Genomic DNA, 24,133 nt, shown 5'->3' on the forward strand with positions numbered 1-24,133 from the left:
TTTTTGAGTGTCTACTTTCAAAGAGAATTTGGTGGTCATATGGACTACAGTCTCATCAATATGAGCGTGTCATAGTAAATGTGAAAGTGGTTTGCGGGGGGGGGGGCCCTGGGGAGATGGCCCTGTGAATGGGGTGCGTCGCTTGCAAGCATGAGGACCTGAGTTAGTATCTCTACCACCTGTTAAAGAGCCGGGCAGCACACTTCTGTAAGCTCAGCACCGGGAAGGTCTGAGATCAGATCCATGCTATGGGAGTCATGACACCACAGGGCCAGCCAGCTTAGCCAAATTGGTGAGCTCTGGGCTTGGTGGGATTCCCTGCCTCAAACAATGAGGTGGAGAGTGAGCAAGGAAGACCCCTGAGTTGAACCTCTGGCCCCTACACACTTACATGCAGACCCACCCTTGTGAATGCTCATGCCTATATTCAAGATCGTGTAAGGATTTGCTTTTTTTTGTTGCTAGGACTGCAAAGGCATGGCCAGACAGGACAGAGCGTTGTGCACCAGTGTTTTAAGGCCCCTCGCCCACCAGCACATTGTACTTAGCGGAATGCACCCCTCTGGGCACAGGACTGATCAAGCTGCCAGCTTGTACATCAGCCAGGGGGAACTGAAGAGGGAAGGGAGGAGAGTGAAATAGGATTCCCATTTTCTGTGGTCCTTCAGCCTCCACAGTGTGGGTATTTGAACTGCAATACCCGTCACGAATCCACACCACGGCATTCTAGGAAAGACGGAAGCCTGGTGTTGTACTCGGCCTGAGCAGTTTGTAGGCGAGGGCAGGTTGGTGGTGGACTGAGGTTCCGCTCACAAGGCTGAGAAAATCAGCCCCACACACAGCATGACCTGCCACTGTGAGAAGAACTGTCCTTGTTCAGGAGTGGCAGGAAAGTGTCACAAGAGAGCCAGGATCTCCACACACACCTTCTGGGACAGCCCTGGTTTCCTGGAGGAGAACTTTGCAACAAGCAGCCCTGGGGTAAGCTGAGCCACAGTTCTTTCCCGCCCCGATAGGTGATGTTCACGGAGGAGGATGTCAAGTTCTACCTGGCTGAGCTGGCCTTGGCTCTCGACCACCTCCACGGCCTGGGGATCATCTACAGGGATCTGAAGCCGGAGAAGTGAGTAGGAAGAGAGGCGGTTTCACAGCCTCCCCAGGCATCTGTTGCCAGCCCACCGCAGTGCCTGTTGCCTAGGATGCAGTTCCCAAGTACACTCCCAACAGTGGGCCGGGCACAGTGCCGTGTGGGTGGGTCCTGTGCAGGAGTCCCAAGGAGGTTGAGCGGATGACACCTCCTTACCCTGCACTGGTGCCCAGCGGATGTGGGGCCTTCTTTGATTATGGTTGAAATGCCCACTGTGGGAGGCTAGGCCACACTCATTCTTCCACATACAAAGATGGCCTGAGACTAACTGCACACACTCCTCTCCCTTCTCAGTCCAGCACCTTCTGCCACCAGGCACCCTGCCACGCAAGACATTTGTCCTGCCTCCCCCTAAGCAGCGCCAGGGACATGGTCACTTAGCCTCCTCTGAGATGGCTGAGCTGAGGGACAGTGAGGGACATGGTTACAGGGTCCCCAGGTCGCTGTGTATCTGGGGCTGAGAATCTATAGCCTGTTCATTTCTAGAGTTGTCTTGTTAAATTAGTCTAAATGAAAACAGGAACCTCTGTGCAAAGTCATGGGACTCGTGGTCCCGATTTTCATTGTGCAAGGTCAGTGAATGGCAGAACTGACCGAGGAGCTAGCACTAAGGCATGCGGACGTGGTGGGTGGTGCTTTAGGGCCCTCTGACCAACTGTAAAGTTTCCTTGGCTGAGTCCTCCTACCCCGAGGCCTCAGCATCCTATCAGGACAGCCCTAGGCCATACCCTAGACCAGGGTGGTCACAGGTCAGGATGGATGTCCCCCTGTTCCTCCTTTGTCTCTACCTGGACATTCTGAGATAAGGACAGCTGCCTCCCTGAAGATGTGGCTGTCATCTGGTGGAGCAAAGCACTTGTTTGTGTGTGCAGCCTAGAGCTCCAATTAACTCCCAGTCAACAGGGTATCACTGGGCAATCCTATGAATCTATGGTCAAGCAATCCTGAAGGCCCTGTCTTCAGGAGTCCCACAGGGAGTGGGAACTTGTGACCTATACCTGACCCTTCCATGAGCATGAGCGGATGTCAGAATGACACCTCAGAACAGGTTTAATATCACGTCTCTCAGTGCCTATAGCATCCCTTCATCCATCCCTGATCAGGAGGCGATAACTGAGCCTGGTTTGTTCCCAGGGCTCATGCAAAGCTTGCTGTAAGTTTACTTCACATTAATGAACATGGAGTTATACAAATCAGTGCCCACAGCCGTGACCCCCTATGGAAGACCTCTTTGCGCTCAGAGCCAGTCTCTCTGGGCATCAAGGCCCTGGGTCCCATTCATTGATGAAGGCGGATGTGGTTCTTGAAGCTGTAGAGTAATATCTAATCACGGGAGGACAAAAGTTCTGTGGTCCAGTTAGAGTCATTTGGGAATGAACCTTGAAAGTTGCTCAGTTCGGGGCAAATGACTCAGAATGACTGCAAAGTTGAAAACATTTTACCTCTTTCATTATAAGCTCTCATCTTAATAGCAGCTTTCCAGGAAACACTGGCTGTTCTTTAACCCTGTGGCAAATATACAGAGAATAACTTTACTCTTTATGTGTGGCTGAGGGCCCAGCTAGGTGACCATAGCAAGTGTCATGTCCCCTCACCACTGCCCATCACCAGAAAGCCTTTCAGCCTGCAGAGCTGTAACTATCCCTGCCACCTCTGCTCTGCCAACTTCTCCCTTGCCCAATCCTGGCAAACCCGTTCTTGACGAATATGAAGCTCAGAGTCCCTGTGAGTGGAAATCTAAGCTTGTGGCAGGCTTTCCCAGCCCTTAAGGTGTTGTTTCCTTCCTCTATAGCCACATCCGCCTTTCTTTGGGGCGGATGGTACTTCACAGAATCTCATTGAACCGAATTTAGTGACAGTATTAAGAACAGGTAGAAATGTTGGAGCCCTGCCTCTCAGGGTCTCACGGCCGCTCAGCCTCGGGTGCGAGGGAAAGCTGTTGATGACGGTCCATCCCCCTTTCTCTCATGAGATGGGGCAGACTCTACATCTGCAGGATAGCTAGGAAGAGCAAATCCAAAGGTCATTCGTGATGCTAAGGCTCACCAGAAAACTGACCAGGAATCCAGTGGCTATGGGTACTGCCGGACTGGCCTGGTTCCATCACAGGATGAAACCTCTGACAACCCAGGAATCCCTTTGCTGAACCTCAGCTATACAGAGGCCAGGATTGGTCCCAATTGCAGGTACCAGGTCCACGAGAGTCTGAGGTTCCTAAAAGAGTATCAGGGAACTCCCAGAGTCAGAAATTTACTCTTCAGATGTCAATGAAAATCCAAGAACCCATACGTTTATGTTTAGAAGGAGCTCATGGGTTCTAATCTGATAACTCAGAACATGTATTCCTGTATCCCCACAGGTTCACCACCCATCTCCTTGGTTCCCCTCCTTCAGGCTCATGACCTTTGGCTCTCTTCCTGAGCTGGTCCAGGCTATTGGACACAGATTGCCATAGCAGAACCTGTCAAGGATGCAGCCATGCCAGAACCCCAGGCCCTGGGCAAGAGCCTCTTAGCTCCATGGCGCCTTTCCCTGAATTCTGCGTGCCTGGGGACTGTGAACTTTATATCATTTTCCCTCTCTGAAATGTGCTTTCTTACCCTTTTATTTTTTCAGTATCCTCCTGGATGAAGAGGGACATATTAAGATCACAGGTTGGTAACAAACCAAAATACAAAAACAAACTGATAGTTTGCTCTCCCTTCATCACTTGTCGGCCCTGATAAGTGTGTGGACCATCTCTTAAAAGCTCCCCCTACCCCCATCTTAACTCTGATCTGGCTGTACCCAGTGCTGGCCTTCTGAATGTGAGCACCCAGCAGGGGTATCGCAGACTTCTGGAATACTCCTCTGATCTCTTACCCTAGACTCCCTCCAGTATGTGCTTAAAGCAAGGGGACAGTCAGACTTCTAGATCACCTCCTCTGTTCACCTGGTGACGTCTCCTTCCAGGCCTTGCTCAGCATCATTGCATGTTTGGCTAGAAGCCCTGAGCACACGCTTACCCTCCGGCAGACACAGATCTGTTCCGTGGCTGTAGCCTTGTCTCCCCAGGCAGTAATGGCTCAGCTGCTCTCCTTGTTTATATCACAGCCTCGTAGAAGTAATATAATGAACCCAACTGCTAACACTCCATCTTATCCCGATGCCCTGCCTGTGGGTACACCACCTTCCAGTGGTTTCCTCCACAGACAAATGATTTAACTCTTTACTGTTCTGGAGCTGTTAAGCCTCAAGGCTAAACTCAAGATGTCCCCTGGGCCCCTAGTTCTTCAGCTCCCAGTGGAGGCTCTTCTTGTTCTGCTGGGCCAGCAGGCTAGCATCCTGCAATCTAGTCAGACTTTCCTCTACATAGATAGAGATCTGTGAATCTACATCCGAGCCCTATGGTTAATACCTGACTTCATTCTTGTAGACTGCACTGTACTGTGTACTGCAGGTCCCCTTCACACTGTAAGATAATCTATCTGCTCACGGGTTCTGGACTGTATTTGGCCACTCACCACTCTCCTGCCCATTGGCGGCACCGTGCCCTCCTCTCCGTACATACTGCAGCCCGCTGAGTCCGCTCACCATGGACCTGCTGTCCTTTCCTCCTTCCTGCAAAAGCTGCACCTCATTCCTCTCCATCCGGGCCTCTCCACCTGTAGTCACCTCATGTTTAGGCCTGGGAAACAGTCTCTGGAAATTCATGTTTACTACTAAGAAGCAAAACTCCTTGCTACTTGACAAGGGACGTGGTAGTGGGGGTGGGGGTGGTGATGGTGATGATGATGCTGGTGGTGCTGGTGCTGGTGGTGCTGGTGGTGGTATTCAAGGCTCTATCAAGAATTCCACTCTGTAGGTCTTAGCCTCAGGAACTCTCTGGGCTCTGGAAGCACATGAAGCCTTAGTAATGCTGTGTACATGAGACCCATAGTCTTTGAGAGAAGTGTTGTGTACTCAGGCCGTGCTGTGTGCTGTGCTTATGTTTAGATTTTGGCTTGAGCAAGGAGGCCATCGACCATGACAAGAGAGCCTATTCATTTTGTGGGACTATTGAATACATGGCGCCCGAGGTGGTGAACCGGCGTGGACACACACAGAGTGCCGACTGGTGGTCCTTCGGTGTGCTCATGGTAAGGGCTTGTCCTCTGGTTTCCTCTGTAAGGGTGGATGTTACACAGCTGAATTCCTCCTCCTAGCTTGATCCGGGGATGCTGGAAACTAGAGTGGAAACAGGGCTTGAAAGGCCCGGTGTCTTACCTGAGCAGGCGGAAACAGTGAGTTTGAGAGAGATCCCCTTGTCTGTCCTTAGCATATTTAAATAGCAGAAGCTGAGACTGTGAGGCCCTCAGTAGATGTGATAAGAAACATGGTCCTGTGCATCAAAATATGCTCCTTCAGTAGACATAGGCAGCTGTCATCCTCCATCCTGTGGGCCCCACAACCCTGGTTCACATTTGCTCTTAGTTATGTCTTGAAGCCTCAACTAGCTGTAGCCACCAATACTTGGGTCCTCAGCTAGCCCCCAGGCTGAGAAATTTGGGCTGTCTACTCAAGCTGCTAACTTCTGCAGTACTTCCAGTCAGGCAGTTGGAGAGAAGGTTTAACTCACAGTGAGAGATGTTCTACTGGAGAACTCCTATGCTGATAAATACCTCCAACAAAGTGGCTGGATATAAAACTACTTAAAAAAAAAATCAGTAGCAACCCCCCCACACACACACACACACCCACACCTAGACAAGTGGTAAATGGGCTGAGCAAGAAATTAAGGAGATAACATCCTTGACAATAACCACAAATAATATAAAATATTTTGTTATAACTCTAACCAAGCATGTTAAAAACTTGTATGACAAGAACTTCAAGTCCATGAAGAAAGAAACTGAAGAATATATCAGAAGATGGAAAGATCTCCCAGGATCATGGATCTGTAGGATTAACATAGTGAAATGGCCATTTTACCAAAAGCAATCTACAGATTCAATGCAATTCCCATCAAAATTCTAACACAATTCTTTACCAGCTTTGAAAGAGCAATTCTCAACTTCATGTGGGAAAACAGAAAACCCAGGATAGCTAAAGTAATCCTGTACAATGAAAGAACTTCTGGAGATGTCACCATCCCTGATTTCAAACTGTACTGCAGAGCAGTCATAGTAAAATTTGCATATTATTGACATAAAACCAGATAGGTTGATCAGTGGAATAAAATCCAAGACCCAGAAATAAACCCACACACCCATGGACATTTGATTTTTGACCAAGAAGCCAAAACCATGCAATGGAAAAAAAGCATTTTCAACAAATGTTGCTGGTTTAAATGGATGTCTGCATATAGAAGAATACAACTAGATCCATATCTATCACCCTGCACCAAACTCAAGCCCAAGTGGATAAAAGATCTTAACAAAACCAGATACACTAAATTTAATAGATGAGGAAATGGGAAACTGCCTTGAACACATGGGCACAGAAGACAGATCACTGAACAGAACACCAGTTGCTCAGGCACTAAGATCAACAATTGATAAACGGCACCTCGTGAAACTGCAAAGCTTTTATAAGGCAAAGAACACCATCAATAGGACAAAATGACAACCTACAGAATGGGGAAGGATCTTCATCAACCCTACATCTAACAGAGAACTAATATCCTATATATATATATATATATATATATATATATATATATATATATATATATATGTTTTTCAAGAATTTTCAACAACAACAAACCAAATAACCCAATTAAAAAATGGGGTACAGAGCTAAACAGAGCTAAACCAAGGAATCTCTCATGGTTGAGTAGCACTTAAAGAAATGTTCAACATCATTAGTCATCAGGGAAAGGCAAATCAAAACAACCCTGAGGTTCTATCTTACACCTGTCAGAATGGTTAAGATCAAAAGCTCATGCTGGAGAGCATGTGGAGCAAGGGGAACACTCCTTCATTACTGGGGGGAGTGCAAACTTGTACAACCACTCTGGAAATTAATTTTGTGGTCTCTCACAAAACTGGGAATAGTTCTACCTCAAGATCCAGCTATAGCACTCCTGGGCATATACCCAAAAGATACCTCATCAAACTACAAGGACACTTGCTCAACTATGTTCATAGTGGCTTTATTCATAATAGCCAGAAACTGAAACAACCTAGATGTCCCTCAACTGAAGAATGGTTAAAGAAAATGTGCTACATCTACACAATGGAATGATACTCAGCTATTAAAAACAAGGACACCATGATATTTGCAGGCAAATGGATGGGATTAGAAAATATCATCCTGAGTGAGGTAACCCAGACCCAGAAAGACATGCATGCTGTGTACTCACTGGTATGTGGATATTGACTATAAACCTGGTTTTTTTCTTAAGCGTGTTGATCCACTTGGTGAGTGGGAATGTAGACTCTCGTGGGAAGATCCCTCTTCCAGAGTTTTCTCATGCCAATGCTGTAGGAGGTGGGTACTCACAGCTAATCTCAAGCTAACCTTGGGTTCCTCAGAGCTCCGTTGAGGCAGGACTTCACCTAAGCCCTGATGAGATTTGGGGATGCAAAACTCTGTTGCAGGCATCCTGTGCATATTGGGGTAGCCACCAGCCTCCCTGACCTCTCAGACTCTATGTAGGTGACACCAATGCCCAAAGCCATGGCAATTAAAACTGATAACTTTGGAACTACTCCCCGGGCTCTGAGACTGCTGTTGGAGGTCCGACTTCTCATCCTGGGAGCATCGCAGCTGCTCACATGAAGGCGGCTAGCAAGTATCTCAGAGTCACTTGGAGTGTTGTTGTACGAGCGCCCTGTATTGGCTTCTACTGCATGGAGCTAACCACAAAGATGCTAATCACATGTAGGAAAGGAGGGAAAGGGCAGATACAAGCAGAGAGCAGGGACTCCGCTTGTCACGGCCACCAACAAAAGCCAGAACAAAACCACTGAAGAAATGTTGCCACGCATAGGCCTGCGGCACCAGTCGGCACCCAGACGTGAAGATGGGCTCCATTTCTGCAGGAGGGATTTAATGGTCAGAGGTGGGACGTATCTTTCTCATTCTACACTGTCTCGTGCTCTTTCTTGGAAATGGGATTTCATGAGTGCTGTGAATAGACTCTTGAGGAAGAACTAAGCAGTGAGAGTTGCCCTCCCTGGCAGCCTATTTTGAGATGGTAATTTCTGTAATCAGCTTATGAATGCTCATCCTATTTATTGGATGACTTGCTCATCTTCTAGTCATTTTAATTACGTCTGTCTATTTTTAAACTCTCATCTGGACTCTGTTGCTCTTGGTTTTATTACTTGTACATTTGCTTACTGCCTGCGGCACGACATCGTGCCCACTTCGGGTTAATCGGCACACAAGACGGGCAGCACGTTCAGTGTGACACGTCAGAACTGGCAGGGGCTTGTTTGATTTTAAAAGAAGACGGATTACAGCCATTTCACCCCATTTCCCCCCCATGCCTCTTCCGCTGACACCCTCCTTTCTAACAATCTCCCTCCCACTCTCATGACATATTTATGTGGGAGGTGGAATGACTAAAATTCATTATGTAGATGCATGAAGCTGTCAAACAATAATAAAAAAAGATCAAGAGCTTATAACCTCCTCATTTCTCTAAGTTTATAGCTTCACTCTGATAGCCTGTCAGTGGTCCTCGCTGGAATCACCTGAGAAACCCGGGGCTGGGTGTGTTTGTGAGAGCGTTTTCAGAGAGGCTTGCCTGAGGAGGAGGGACCCATCACAACTATGGACACACCATCCATGGGCAGAGGGAAAGAGGAAGAATCCAGCCAGGCACCCTCATCTCTCTTTCTGCTTCCTGACTGTGGGTCCAATGTGAGCAGCATGTCTGTCATGCTCCTGCCTCATACTTTTCCTGCCTGGAAACCCCTCTTTCCTTGAGTTGCTTTAGTCAGGTTGCTTTTCCCAGCAGTAAGAGGTTAATGTTACCTCATTTCTCAAGTTCAGGAAACTTTCAGGTACATTTCAGTTCGATACAGTGGTTCTCAACCTTCCTAATGCTGCGACCCCCCCCTGCCCCCACCGTAAAATTATTTCATTGCTACATCATAACTGTAATGTTACTACTTCTATGAGTTGTAATATACGCAGGCCATCTGATCTACGATCCCTTTGCAAGGGTTATTCACCTGCAAAGGGGGTCAAGACCCACAGGTTGAGAAGCACTGGTCTAATGCACACTGTTAGTAGGACCCTAACTAGAAACATCGTAAGTGTCCAGCAGTAGATCCCTTGTTGTATATTGGCTCATCCGCATGTCACATGATAGTACAGACGTTGTACAGTACTCCTGAGAAGTTTTATATCGTAGGAGGTCAGAGCAGCGTGCCTTTGAATGGTGGCTTTGAGGTGATTATTTGGGCCTTTGAACTTGTGTTTCCCAGGATTTTCACAATGCAAGGGGAAGACTCTGGACAATAAGTTTTTAAGAGGGCCGAGGCAGGCAGGCGTAGTGAAAATATCAAGACACGCCGGTTTAATGTGACCGGTGAAAGCCCTCCAGCCAGGATGCTGCCTCTGCATTTAAACTGGAGTGAAAGGTGCCTACAATGGTGCTGAGCCTTCGCGTCTCCCGTGTGTGAAAGGGGCTGTGCTGCGGTGCTGCCTTCCCCTCCCGCACAGCAGTAGTGCCCCCAGGGAGGTGGGCGGAGAGGGGTGGAGGTGACTGTAGGATCCCAGGCCATGACCTCTGGAGCCCACAGAATCAGCACTGTTTGTCCCATGATCAGTAAGGCTGGCCCTTGGGCCTCACCTTATCTCGACTCCCTTCCTGGCCAGTGTTGTTTTAGTGTGGCAGTCTGTGCGAGAGACTACGGGTGCCGTGTTGTCTCCATCAGATGTTATTAATGGGCTGTAACCAGGAGCCTTCCCAGCACAGAGGAAGATAGAGACCGTGCAGGGGTCAGTGTGGGTGGCCTCCTGCTCTCCCTCCCTTCCCTGGCTTTCCTCTTGACCTTCTTCTGACCCCTCTCCTGCTGCAGCTTTCTACAGTACCCACCTGGGAAAGGTGGTCCCTAAACCACACGGGATACGGTCACCCACCGTGTTCATCCTTCAAGAATCTCTCCAGCTAGAAGGAGAACCTGGAGGCCACGGTCCCTAGGGCCTCACCGTGTGGCTGGTGTCGCACTGATAGATGGGATTAGAGATGAAGGAACAAACTCACCTCTCTTTTGCTCTGCAGTTCGAGATGCTCACAGGGTCCCTGCCATTCCAGGGGAAGGACAGGAAGGAAACAATGGCCCTCATCCTCAAGTGAGTGTGGGTACCTACTCCGAAGCACAGTGGCCTTTTGTGTTTATAGCTGGGGAGGAAGTGGACTGCTGGGGTTTAGTGGGAGCTGTGGTATTGGGGCAGAGCCATATGCTCTAAGTCATAATAACCATGGATGGGGTGTGTGCCAGTTGAATGTGGGATCCTTGATGCCCTGGGATATGCTAGGGCATCACTAAACTTGGTAGGCATCAGACAGTGCAAGGCTAGCCTAGCATTGTAAGTTTCTCCCCTACACATGGGATAAAAGACTCACGAAGGAGTCTACCTCGAGGATGCATCGTAAGGGCCCTCGTTGTTCAGAATCCCCCTGTAGCTTTTCCAGATCCCTGTGCACTTGATCAATGGTGATTACTAGGTAGCTGCCCATAGCTGCACCCCGTGTCCTTGTGGGAACGCCTCTGTCCCCTGGCTTTTAATGGGAACTTGATTTACTTTTTACTAAAGCTGGACCAGGCCCCCCAGCAATGCCACGTGGGCCCATGCCTGTCCGAGCTGACAGGCATACCTGGTCCTCAGCAAGGTCCACAGTCACCAGGGTCCTACATTCCTGCTGGGCCCCTGGGATGCTCCAGTCATCCTCCATAATTCTATGGCAGCCCAGCCCAGGGAAGATAAGAGCTCCACTGTCCCCAGGGTGCCTGGAAGGAACAAATGTAACAATGTAACAATGTAACAAATGTAACTAATAGTCTCTCTTGCTTAAAGAAACTTTGCACTATAAAATACAATTGTTTCGAAAATTAATTTCCACTGGAAATGTTGGTGAAATGCTGGTGATACTCCGGGAATCAGTATTGCTGTTTTCATCATTCACTGTGTTTTAAACGGGTTATTTAGTAGCCATTGTGAAAATTTCACACTTTTTTATTTTGATTATGGTCAGCAGCGGCCAGCTGCAGGTCACATGAGCTGAAGCTGTGGTGTCATCATCCTGTTTCAAGGCATGAAGGGATCCACACCCCACAGTGCTGAGTGTTCGGGATCTATCCCCTTGCAAGCAGAGAGGCCTTGTAGAAGTGGAAAACCGCACTTCTCTTTGCTCTCGGCATCTAACCTGCATTCCTTCTGTATTCCAGAGCCAAGCTGGGTATGCCTCAGTTCCTCAGTGCGGAGGCTCAGAGCCTGCTCAGGGCCCTTTTCAAGCGGAACCCCTGCAACAGGCTAGGTAAGGGTCCCTATAACATCCTCCACCCCACCCAAGGAATGCAATGAGGCTACCCTTTAGATCCCCCTCAGGAATGTGGGAGGTCACCATTCTGTCCCCCATGGGAACATGGAGGACTTCCTCCCTGTGCCCCAACTCTGAACTGTATGCTTTTCCTTGCTGAGGTCGCAGGAAGCAGAGGTACTCTGACGCTGGGGAGACACTCACATGTGGTCTGGCCTCCACAGGCACGTGGACTTATCAGGATTGCTGAAAGGCATTTGATTCTCACAGAATAACAATTTGTTCTTTAAAAAAAATTCTCCGCTTTTGCAGGAAGCCACTATATTCTCCCCTGGTTTTGTGTCTCTTACTTTAAGAACGCCATAAACTACAGACAGACTGGTTGAAAGGTCACTTCTAATTTATAGCCTTTTAAGAAGCCAACATGTACAGAGCCCGGTTTACTTTAGCATTATCTAAGCACCGCTTCCCTCTCCCAACCATACAGAGTTTACTGCTTGGCCTGGGAAGGCCTGGGGATGGACTGAGACACAGGAATAGGGTAAGGGTCCATGGAAATGCGAGCTGATGGATGGGTTATCCCACAGACGGGCAGAAGGAACACGGGCCATTGGCTCCAACCTTACAAGTAGGAACAAGTCATTAGACGTGAGTTAGGAAATATATTATTCTCGAAGAAATAATTAGATTTTTTTTCTCTCTGCCTGGCTCAGCCCCAAAGGAAGCTCAGGCCTCATTTAATTTCTTTCACGTATCAGCTTTAATTCAGGGAACTTCTACAGTCATTTACAATCCTTCGGATATTGAGAAAGTCAAGCTACTATTAAAGGCACTGTCCCAGCTCCTGGAATCCTCCTCTTGGAGCATGAGGGGGACTTGTATCCAGTGAATGCAAGCCATTGCTGCTAAATAGATGCACATTCAACTTCTGATCCAGGTTTCAGTCACACACTGCTCTCCCCTCCTGAAGTTGCTTTAGAAGATAGTTCTGTTAAGATAGAGCAGGACAAGGGTTAAAATAAAACAAAAGAAGCTCATCATGAGACACAGCAACCATGGTCCCCCTGGTCCAGATGTTCCTGTCACCCCTCCACTCCTCATCCATAGCCATCAGGCCCAGACACACACAGGGTCTTAAGGGGAGCATCCCCACTTACTTCACAAACTGACGTGGGGACACCTAGAGTAGAATGCACAGGAGACGCTGCAAGGGTGCTTATCCTGTGTGGAGCCTGTGATTGCCTCTTCGGTCAAGCTAGCGGGACAATGGTGAGCTAGCGGGGCAGTGGTGAGCCAGGGTGTTGTGTCAGCTCAGGTTCACTGGGCTGGCCCAGTGGGGTCTTTACAGTTGGACCCTAGAGCTGAGACTGTTCACAACTGGCCAGAGCAGTCTCCCTAGCAGGCGCTCACCAAGACAGCCAACATGAAAGTGAAAGTCCCAGGGAAGCAGCTCCTGTCCCTGGGATGCCAGTGGTGAGCTGAAATGGCAGATGCCAGGATGGGAAGGTGTGGAGCCACAGTGGGTGCCTTGATGTGGATGTGCACTGTTGTTTATGTTGGGCTCGTGATTTGGAGGAAACTCGTGGGCCAGATTGTTCGGTATGGCTGTTCTTGGATCACTTGTGCAAGTCTCCAATAGTGCCTGAGACCTCGGCCAAGAGTCACTGTGGTTTCTCTTGGGACCAGGTGGGTTATGATCATCCGCATTGCATCGTAGGCCAGGCTCGTGTGTGTGTGTGTGTGTGTGTGTGTGTGTGTGTGTGCGTGTGTGTGTGTGTGTGTGTGTGTGTGTGTGTGTGTGCGTGTGTGTGTGTGTGTGTGTGTGTCCGTCCTGAGGTCCCCACAGGGCTCTGAACTCCAGGTTTGTTCCCAATAGGGAATGCACAGTCAGGGGCTGTGGCCCATGGTCACTTGGGCCTGCGGAAGTTGGGCCCTTAGGGGTGAGGCATGGAGGGTGAAGCATTCATTTTCAGTCAGGGAATGCAGTGCTGTCTCAGGACCTGGATGACCATGAGTCCCAGAGCTGTTCTCTGATTACACTTCCCCCAGGCCAGCCTGAAACCCCTCTTTGATGAGTACTTGTTAAACTTTATAAACGCAGGATAGCCCTGAGACGAAGCTCTCTGGGCACAGGGCTGGGCACTTGCTCTCAGAACACATAGTCTTTGAGATGCTGAGGGTCGCACCCAGAATCCTCATGCTACGCTTAGTAGCGGATATCATTAGCTCATGCTAAGCAAGCACTTTACCACAGATCTACACCCACAGCCGTTTTATTCCTTTTGACACAGGTCTTACTAAATTACCCAGGATGCCCTTAAACTCACTCTGCTTGCCCTTGAATTTGAGATTCTTCTTCTTCAGTCTCCAGAGGAGCTGGGTCAGAGTGTACCGGAACACTCCTGCCCCTCAGAACACACTACTGCTGAGTGCCTTTGTAGTACTCAGATCCCCCACAATGCAGGTGACTGCTGTTCACGTCACTGCCACTTGCCTCTGAACCGTGTCTGGGGGGCTAGCCTGACTCGATCCGTCTTCTAAATGTCTGGTTCCCGCCAGTTCTTTCTGGGTGAGCCTGGAGCACGTCTCGTGCCCCTTCCCGGGTGGCTTACACCGTCCAGTGTAAGTACAGCCATGCTCAGTGGACCTTGAGACCGTTAGGGGATGATGACAGCCTGTGACAGATATGACAGCTGCTTAGTGACCAGGAGATCAAGTCAGGGCACTGGACTGAGCGCTGTACAGTCGTCACCCTTAGACAGGTCCTCACAGTGGTGCTATAAAGTAGGCCAAAGGAGAACTCTCTGGCTCACGTATAAACAGGGAGGCATCCAGGTGGGTTGTGGTGGCGCACGCCTTTAATCCCAGCACTTTGGAGGCAGAGGCAGGCGCATTTCTGTGAGTTCGAAGCCAGCCTGATTTATGGAGTGAGTTCAAAAACAGCTAGGGCTACACAGAGAAATCCTGTCTTGAAAAACAACAAATAACAACAAACCCAACCAGAACCAGGGAAGCATCCATGATCATTGCTTTTGGCCGCAAAACAAACAAACAACCAAACAAACAAACATATTTCAGCCTGTTGCTTGCCTGTCATAGAGGGGTGGAGTTCCTCGTTAGACGGGCCACAGATAGTGGGAAGCAAAGGCACAGACGAGCCTCTGTACCCTCCCTAACTGAGTATTGGACCTGACCTGGCCGTGTCCAGCTAAATGACTGTGGGCCGTCAGCTCTTCTCCCGGCTGGTCAAGGACCCAGCTGGTCAGTCCCTGAGGTCTCTCATGACCTCACGAGCCCACAGCTTTGCACAGCCTCCCTGTCAGGGAGGCATCCAGGGTCCTCATTGCACCTGTGGAACGCATCATCACATTGCACCCGTTCCTGCGGTCCTCTGACTGTGAGGTTTGGGGAACTTGGTTTTTTCATAAACACCTGCCTTTTAGGACATCAGGGAAAGACAAGAACTCCATGTTGGAAACCTCAGAGGAGGGACAGGTCCTCCCTGACTACCACAGTGCTTCGGGTACAGCCTCTCCTGTTAAAAATAAAATACCATGAGGTGTGACAGCCGCTTCCAAGGGCTTTGGCATTCCAGAGTCAAGTCAAGTGCCAATAACCCATTCAGAGCCCAAAGTTGGAGCCAAGCACCGGGGCTTCTATTAACTGTGCAGCAGCGGAGCACTGTCTGTGGTGGCTCTGGTCCACAGGGACAGACTTTGGAACTGCTCCCCGAGGCTGGCCGTGTGTTGAATCCTTGGGGATCTGCCAGATTTGCAAGGAAACTGTCTTTAATTCACACCTGGATTCTGTACGACGTAATTTACTTACATGAAGGTTGTCTCTTTTCTCTCCCTGCGGAGAGGCTCCTGGACTCTCTGCGCTTGAACTTGCTGAATTGTTATGAGAATCTCAATTTATTTGTTTTCCTTGAACTTTATACACTTTTCATTCTGCACAGCCAATGTGCATAAAAGATAGGAAGGTTTAGAAAAACAGAAGAAGAGAGATAATTACATAAAATTCTAGTCTTAACAGATTTGTGTTTATTTTGAGATTGTATTTATCGGCTCCAGAGGCATCCAGCCAGGGCTTCAATCCTTTTCCAGACTTCCTGTCTCGAGAGGCAGTTGTGATCACAGACTCCTTGCTTCCTGAGGATGTCTTCAAACCTGTTTCCCTTTTGTGAGTGTTGGGATAAAACAAAAAGCTCTGGTCCTTTCATACCTCAAAGATTCGGAGGAAGTTAGAGATGTGGCGACCTCCAGCCATGGTAGGGTCTCTATGAACTGATGGCACCCTGGGATGCTGGCCTGAATTCATCCCGCAGTAATCCTGGCTGAATAGCGAAAGCCACGACCTTTATCCAGTGTCCCCAGAAAGCTCTCAGGTGCATACACATGCCTTGTTGCCAGGGTCCAGGGGAGAGGGGGCAGCTGCTTCGCTGTGACCCCTGCCTGGTCCATGCTCACTTGCTGTGTAACCTTGAACCTATACCTCAGCCTCTCTGTGCGTGCTTGCTTATCTGTGATCTGAGGATAACTATGTACCCCAGAGTCATCAGGTGTCTCATAGGGGCATAACAGCACCTGGCACGTAGGAAACACTGACCTGTGTCGAATAGGTTGAGTGTGATTGTAATGTCCCTGGGGGTGAGGAGATGCTGTGGTTTACAGGAATGTCTTAGAGCAGCCATCGCTCCGTGTTGCCCTTCCACATCCTGAGCTGTCCCAGGCCTGAACCACCTCCACCTCCAAGCCTTTTCCTTTGCTGACTGAGTCATTCTGTACTCCACCTTCTCTTCCCACATGGAAGCCTCCATCTGCCACTTACAGTCATACTTAACTGTTGGGTGCGAGTGCTGAGGGCCTTCTGTAGAGCTGGGTATACCAAGGCCCTGAACCCCCAGATGGCTCTGTCAGGTCCTCTGAATGGGTGACAGAGGTCCTGTGGGGCCGAGGGCACAGCAGCCTTGGGGGGACAGTTCCTTGTACCTGCATAGCTGAACTGGTCTGGAGTAAGGATCAAGGACCCATCCATCCATAGCAGAGGCTATAGGAGATTACCGACCTGGCATCTGTAAATGAGAACCATTTCCAAGTCAGGGGCCCCCTTACCCCTGATGCTGGAGACGAAGACATAGGAGTCACCCTGAATAATTCTAGGAGGACAGATCAGAATCAGGACCTTCTGCAGGAAGATGTCAGTCTGAAGCTCAGAGCTGTGGCTGTTTGGTCTGCTGGCTGTGTCCACCACACCTCAGACTTAAGTACCTGTCCTGGTGGGAGCTTGCCCAGTGTCTGTTTCTACACAGAGCTCTGTCTGTGTCTTGCCACTGTGACCTGAGCATCTGCAGGGATTGGTTTTCACACACACACACATCAGTTCTTTTAACCTGCTTCGGGATCCTTCCAAAGCCAGCAGCTTTCCATTCACCCTGACGAGCAACTGCAGCCTCTCCCAGAGGGAGCATGAGGGGAGGTGAGCAAGGAGTGAGATGGGTCGAGAACACAGCAGTTCGGCAAGCAGTTCCCCTCCTCACACTGATGGGGTGAACATGGTCGAGAGCATGCCGCTGAGCCCTGCTCAAGTGCACCCAAGAGTTCTGTGTCTCCATTCTGTTTCCCGTCCAAAGGCAATGCGGACAGACAGCAGACACTGTCCATCTCAGAGGCCTCATCCCAGTTTCTACAGGCAGTGCTTCCAGCCTCTGACTGTGTCCTCAGGTGCCACACATGGACCTTTGGTGGCTTCCTCAAACCACACAACCAACCCGAGCTTTTATTTGGAGTTAGCTCAGAACCAGGCCTAGGGAGCCCTCAAGAACTCAAGTGGACCTAGGGCTATATAATGAGAGGATGCACCGACCACCACCACCACGGCACCACACACAGCCCAGCAGTTCTGCATGACACAATTATCAGGCAAAGGTTGTTTATATAATATGGGTGAGATTTAAATGGACAGAAAACTCTTTAAAACTAAAGAAACGATGTGCTAATACCATATTAGTGGCTAACAAATACAAAAGAGAGCTCATATTTCTGTCTAGTCCTGGACAGTTCTCTAGGTGGTTCCAGCTTGGATTCGGATGGTTTGCTGGTCAGGACAGGTAAGGGAGGCAAGCCACCAGCAGAGAGAATTCTGAGCGTTACCCAGAGGATCATGGGTGTATTCCGTGCAATTCTGAAAGGACAATGAGTATAAGCCTTACGGAGGATCTACGAGTTAACTGTTTTCTAAAGTAAGATTAAAGCCAGTGAAAATCTTTTTGGCAGACCAGAACCTCTTGTGAATAGTTTGCTGGGTTTGGAAGTCCCAACGAAATGGGCACATCAGAGGAGGGTGTTCAAGTGTAGAGAAGGCCTGGCTAGACATGGGAAATAGAAGGAATCCTTTTCCAGGACAGCATGGATCTTAATTAGCCTCATGCCTTAATCAAGTGTAGAAATGCAGGTCCGGAGAAGCACGCCTCAAGCTGTTCCATGTGAAAAATCACCCACAGTGATTAGAATGTGCGTGACGAGGCGTGGTGCGTCCCTCAGTCCTCTGTCGCTGCCTGGGAAACTTGCTGCAGAATAATGGAGCCTAACGAGAGATAACACGGCCCTCCATTCTGCCTGTCTCTGTCTGACTCCAGGGCCCTGTCAGTGGCAGTGACAGGAGATGAGTTGCAGGCATCCTCCTGGAACGGGGGAGGCTTGAGTCTGTGTTTGGTTAAGATCCTGTAACGTAGCAGCTCTGGCTCTCACATCAGCACAAACATTCCCAGCCTCCTCTCCCGGAAGCCTGCCCCTGTTATTTGTCAAGTGTGTTCAGTCTAGGTAAAAGCAGGGCCAAATCCATTGCTATCGATTGTAAGATGCTTCAGGAGAGGATAAGACTTGTGTGACGAATAAGGACCAAGTTTGTTCTCTGAAGGTCACCACAGTTTTTTAAGGACCTGGCTGTAGACGATGCATAGAATTTCTGAGCGACAATCAGAACATCAGCCCTTTTTGCTGAGATTGCAAAACTGAAACTTAGCGTCCGATTCTAATTGCGGCAGACGAAGATGAGGTCGGGGAACTGTGATGGAGGGGGTTCGTAAACACCCAACACCAGCTTCTCTGTCGTGATTCCCTTATTCTTGCAGGCTGCACTGCAAGCCACGGGTATACGGAGGTTCTTCAAGCAGAGGCAAGGCATGCTCGCTGGAGAGCGGGCATGCCAAGGCCTGGGAAAGTGGGTGGCATTCATCATCGGGACCAAGGGGAGCTGTGAATCTGGGGTACTTGGTTCTTCACTCTGGAGTTCTAGGCTGCATCCAAAGGAGTGCAGGGACAGTGATGCAGGAGGGCAGCTGTGGAAGTCGGGTCAGTGGCTCTGGCGGTTACTTCAGCAGCCTCAGAATGCCCCCCCCCCTCAAGGAAAGAACACTGGGTGCCAGGAACTCATACTCTGGTCCTGTGATTTGGGGTACAGCAAAGGAGATAGGCACATTGATCCAAAGGAGCCTCTGCTTGGGGGGTGGGGTGGGGTGGGGTCTGAGCTGAAAGATCTGGATCAGATCTGGGTGGAGTCCTCAGAAAGTGCATCACAGTGGAGTTTGGAAAATCTCCCTTCTACAGTTCAGCAGATGTTGCCTGAAGCAGCAGCACAGCCTACAACCGTCTGGGTTGTTCATGTGGAAGTGGCCACTGAGTGGGGGACACAAGAGGGATGTGTGCTGTGCATGTCCCCAAGAGAGCCCCTTACATATCACTGGGTGGACATGGAACGCCTGGGTCCTTCCCCTGGCTTTCTCTCTTGTGTGCTTTCCTGTCAAACGGTGACAGGGGCCGAACAACACAGACTGAGACAGATGTGTCAATAAAAGCTGGTGTGATTGGCTTAATCAGATATTTCTAAGCAAAGTGCCAGCCAAGCTACCTGAGAGATGAGAAGTAGTCCACATCATTGCTGTGAACTAAGCAGAGGACCAGAAAGGTCAGAGCATGTGCTGTGGGGTACATGTGACTCGACCCCCCGAGACTCCAGCTAGGACAGGTCACCACAGCATCTCAAGGTAGCCTTGTGGTGACCTTCATGGTGCCCTGAGCAGAGCTGTCTCACAAAGAAGGCACTTCCCCACCCCACCCCCAGGACTCCAGGAACTGGGTGTGGGCTCAAGAGGACTGTATGATTTTGATCAGAACCGCTAGGCCTTAGAGCCGGGAGGAGGTTGGGGTGCAAGGTTGTGGGAAGGACCATTCATTTCCTACCCTTGGGACAGGAACTGAGGAGACTCCTGTGATCCAGTTCCCAGCTGGCTGAGACTAGCTCTGTCCCTGACTCACGGCCTCAGAGTCTGGGCTGCTTGCCTGCCTTAGCTCCTGGACTTTGCTTTTAATTAACGGACCTTATTCAGCGCCGCTCCAGGTTTAAACAAGGAATAAACAGTGAGTCCTCTCGCCCCTCCCCACCCATCTCCCATTCACATTAGGTGCAGGTGCGTGTTTGCCAGTTGCTTAACACATTCATCTTTTCCCCCCCTGGAACTCACCATTCACTCCAGGCTGGTCTGTCACTGCGGGACATGCAGAACGGTCTCACAGACACACACGACACAAGCCACCGTCTCCCGCCCTCCCATGCTCCTTTGCAGTACACAATTTTGGATATATTTAAAAAAAAAGTAAGGGGAGCAGTTAGGTAGGCACAGTGAGTGGACAAATCAGAGAGCCACAATCAGCCTCTGGTGACAGTGACCGTTGTGCAAGCGTTGGGTGTGGTAGATGGGACCCCAGGCCAGGCTCCGTGTCCCAGGACTCAGTCATATCCAATCTCCTTTTCCTTTTTTGAGATTCGTCCTTCCCTTGGTCACTAGTACAGCAGCCTGGCCAGATGTTCTACTCAGCACCTTCTGGCCCCACTATGCCTTGTCAAGTCCTGGGAAGCTGGCCTGATGCTGTGTTCTGGGTGTTGTATGCATGGTCTGTGGCCATGAGAGCCACCTGCTCCTCCTCTCTTGGCCATGCAGGCCTCCTATACCAGGAGCAGGAAGTCTGGACCTTCCCTTTGCTACACACTTCTGTTTCAGATTGTGTCTCTATCACAGGCCTTGGAGTCAAACGGGGCCTTCCTGGGCTCTCAGGCCATGGGCAAGTTCGATTTTTCTTCTCAAAGAGATACCAAGTCAGGACTTGTCCTAGAGCTTTCCCTGTGTGCATCAAACAGCTGCATTAGCAGCAGTCAGAGGTGACCCATGGCCTTGGACCTTTGCTGACATTTCTTCTCTGCTGTGTTGTGACAGGTGCTGGTGTTGATGGAGTGGAGGAAATTAAACGTCACCCGTTCTTCGTCACCATAGACTGGAATGTAAGTCACACGTGGAGGCCTCCACTGTACACACAGGGCAAGGAGGGGGTGGGGGGACTACGGCAGCTGCTTAGTGCGCATGGCCTTTGTCTACACTAAGAGTCCGAGACAAACACAGCTGTCTACCTGGGTGTGAGCATTCTCAACATGGCTGTCTCCCCAGAAAGATGCAAACTGGTGAGCACCCGTCATCCAAAGTCCTGGCCGGCACCCTGCCCATTGGGTCCACAGCGTCTGTCATCTTGCTGACGTGAGCTGCTGCTGAGGCAATGGGCTTGCAGGGATGACGTGCCTCAGTCAGCCCCCTGGGCTCTCCCCTCACCCAAGGCATGTCTCCTGATACCCGTGCTGTGTCGTACAACACCCTCACACGTGGGATTAGTTTACGTTTATCCTAGAGGGCTTTTTAACAGAATGTCCATGCATCTGGGTGGGTGTGGCACGACAGAAGGGCTCTTGCCCAGCAGACATGAGGTCCCCAGCAAGAGAGAATCAAAAGCAGAATGTACATCACGTGTAAAGCCTACTCTGCTGCCTGTCCTCCCTCCGTGTACCCTCCATTGTCTCAGTTCAGAGAGCACAGGGTTAAAGCGGCCCACACAGAAGCTCCTTCTTATCTGAGCCCCGTCCAAAAAAAACGAGCCAGTCGGGAGTCTGTGAACCCCTGGCTCTGCAGTTCTGATCGCAGAACTTGTTTGAATGAGACTTCTGCTCCTGGGTAAGGTCAGAGCGGTGCGGGCAGATTGTCAGGGTACCTGTGTCTTCCAGCGGGTATTCAGAGAATATATGTGTGTGTGTGTGTGTGTGTGTGTGTGTGTGTGTGTGTGTGTATTAAATAGACTGTTGGGGCTGGAGAGATGGCTCAGTGGTTAAGAGCACTGAGGTCCTGAGTTCAATTCCCAGCAATCACATGGTGGCTCACAACCATCTGTAATAGGATCCAATGCCCTGTTCTAGTATGTCTGAAGACAGCTACAGTGTATTCATATACATAAAATAAATGATTCTGAAAAATACAGAGAGAGAGAGAGAGAGAGAGAGAGAGAGAGAGAGAGAACGAACAAGGCTTACAAAGCGTGGAATTAAAAAAAAAAAAAGTTAGACTGTCTTCCCCAAAAGCAAAGCCACCCCCCCCCTCTGTCCACCAAGAGGCTCGACAGCTCCCATTCGGGCTGTGTGAGCTGAGGAGTCACCCCGCTGTGGAGCTGACCCTCAGACTGGCCCCATGTTGCCCCGAGGTGGGCTCAGCACAGCATATGGGGCACGGGATGTGAAAACCAAGCCCCGGGGTGGCACTTCCTCTGCCTAGCAGGGGACAGACACACCTTGGTTTTTCTGCCATGTGACTTTCCCTATTCATCGATTCAAGCCCGAGGCTTCCGGGCTGGGAGTGCCATGATGTGGCAGAGCCATACCCCGAGGGTTCGGTGATCTCACTAAGGGAGAGAAGCTGTGAAGAAGACGTAGCACTGTGTCACAGCAGCGGGTTCTGTTGTATAGAAGGAGGCTGGCTGGGCATGGTGGCGCACGCCTTTAATCCCAGCACTCAGGAGGCAGAGGCAGGTGGTTTTCTGAGTTCGAGGCCAGCCTGGACTACAAAGTGAGTTCCAGGACAGCCAGGGCTATACAGAGAAACCCTGTCTTGGAAAAAAACAAAAAACAACAACAACAACAACAAAAAAGAAGTAGGCTGGAAAGAGGGCGGAGAGAAGTGGGAATGGGAATCAGATCCAACCCCACCGCCTCCCCCCCTTCCCCGGCCATCTTCCTGGACCTGTCTTCCCCAAGGCCCTCACTTCATCTGCCCCCAGTCTTCTCTTCGGTGTCACCGTAGGTAACTTGCCCTGTGCTCCTGATCATGGCCTGACCCCTCTGCTCCCCTGGCCCATTAGCTTTGACTCCGCCCCATGATATCACTGCCCTGTGAAGAGTGGTCCTTTCTGTCCCTCACCTCAAATTGTTGTAGCTTGTCAAAAGACCCTCACTTACACAAAGACCACAGAGACTGCCGTTGTTGCATAACACATGAGGATTTTACTTATCCAACAGGTTGGGGAACCCTCTCCACACGCAGGCAGGCCGGAGTAGAGACCCAGAACCAAAAAAGAACACACTTTGTATACCTTTGTAAGGGCCAGATAGAGGCACCAGGGTAGTTTGGCTTATTTTAATTGGTGTAGCTAATAACCTTTCTAGACATTGGTTGGTCTGTATAGGGTGACTCTCACTTTGTCTGTCCCTGAGGTTTTTAGTGTGAGGCGGGGCAGGGGAATTGTTAATCTTGTTTTGGAAGCTTAGTAATTTTGACTGTTAAAATTATGTTTCTTTATTTGTTTAGTCAGCTAGCTTTTTACCTGACTCTGTACTTGTCCTGCTTGCACAGTCTCGAACGTCCTTTTGAAGGAGGAAGGTATTGGGTCATCTTGGAATTATTTTGGATATTACAAAATGTGACCCAAGGGAAACCAGGCAGCTGACTCGGAAGACTTGAGCCAGACCTCTGGGCAGGCCAGGGAGCCACCAGAAAGCTCACTTTGAGAGTGTGAGGTGGTGTGGAGAAGTTAGGGAGGGAGAGGGGAGGGAGGGAAGGAAGGAGGGAGGGAGGGAGAGCGGAGGGGAGGACGGAAGAGCCTCTGAGTGAGTAGGGTCAGTCAGGAGGTCAGAGATGAGTTTCAGAAGTGTCTCTCAGGGCCAGGGTTGGTGCCTGTGAAGGAACATTAGCCCCCCCCCCCCGATTCCCTTCCTTTCTGATATATACTGCCCTCTTCCAAAGACTGGAAAGAAGGGGAACTCCCCAGCCATGCCAACAGGTAGTGGCCCCCAGGGTGTATCCCCTCAGAGGATCTGGCCGAAAAGGAACTTAGATGACTGACCATCTAAGGACATGGTAATGCAGGCAGTGGTCACAGGGTCTGTAAAATGAGGTTCCTAGGATTTGAGCTGCCGATGGATCTGGAGCCCAGTGTTCGTCTGTCTCTGTGGCGGTAAAGTAACTGGACAGAAAGAAACTTATTGAAGAGGAGGGGCGTGTGTTTTGCCTCACAGTTGTAGGTTACAGCTCATGATTGCTAGGAGGTGAAGGCAGCAGGAACTTGAGGCAGTTGGTTACATTGTATCCACAGTCAGAAGGAGAGAGAGAGAGAGAGAGAGAGAGAGAGAGAGAGAGAGAGAGAGAGAGAAGAACACAGGCA

At 49.9% G+C, this 24,133-nt stretch overlaps 1 protein-coding gene across 3 annotated transcripts in view; it reads left to right on the forward strand.

The window, feature by feature from the left end:
- LOC110337879 (ribosomal protein S6 kinase alpha-2) overlaps nucleotides 1–24,133 on the forward strand; it is a 171,924-nt gene that overhangs the window by 110,840 nt on the left and 36,951 nt on the right. For all 3 annotated transcript variants that reach the window (XM_029532883.1, XM_021220936.2, XM_029532882.1), the window contains exons 6-11: nucleotides 1,017–1,123; nucleotides 3,764–3,801; nucleotides 5,123–5,265; nucleotides 10,347–10,417; nucleotides 11,515–11,603; nucleotides 20,878–20,942. In XM_029532883.1, coding sequence (XP_029388743.1) covers nucleotides 1,017–1,123; nucleotides 3,764–3,801; nucleotides 5,123–5,265; nucleotides 10,347–10,417; nucleotides 11,515–11,603; nucleotides 20,878–20,942 — 513 coding nt within the window. The remainder of the gene's footprint in view (nucleotides 1–1,016; nucleotides 1,124–3,763; nucleotides 3,802–5,122; nucleotides 5,266–10,346; nucleotides 10,418–11,514; nucleotides 11,604–20,877; nucleotides 20,943–24,133) is intronic.

This window comes from Mus pahari, chromosome 21, assembly GCF_900095145.1.
Source record: "Mus pahari chromosome 21, PAHARI_EIJ_v1.1, whole genome shotgun sequence".
In the NCBI taxonomy this organism is placed as follows: domain Eukaryota; kingdom Metazoa; phylum Chordata; class Mammalia; order Rodentia; family Muridae; genus Mus; species Mus pahari.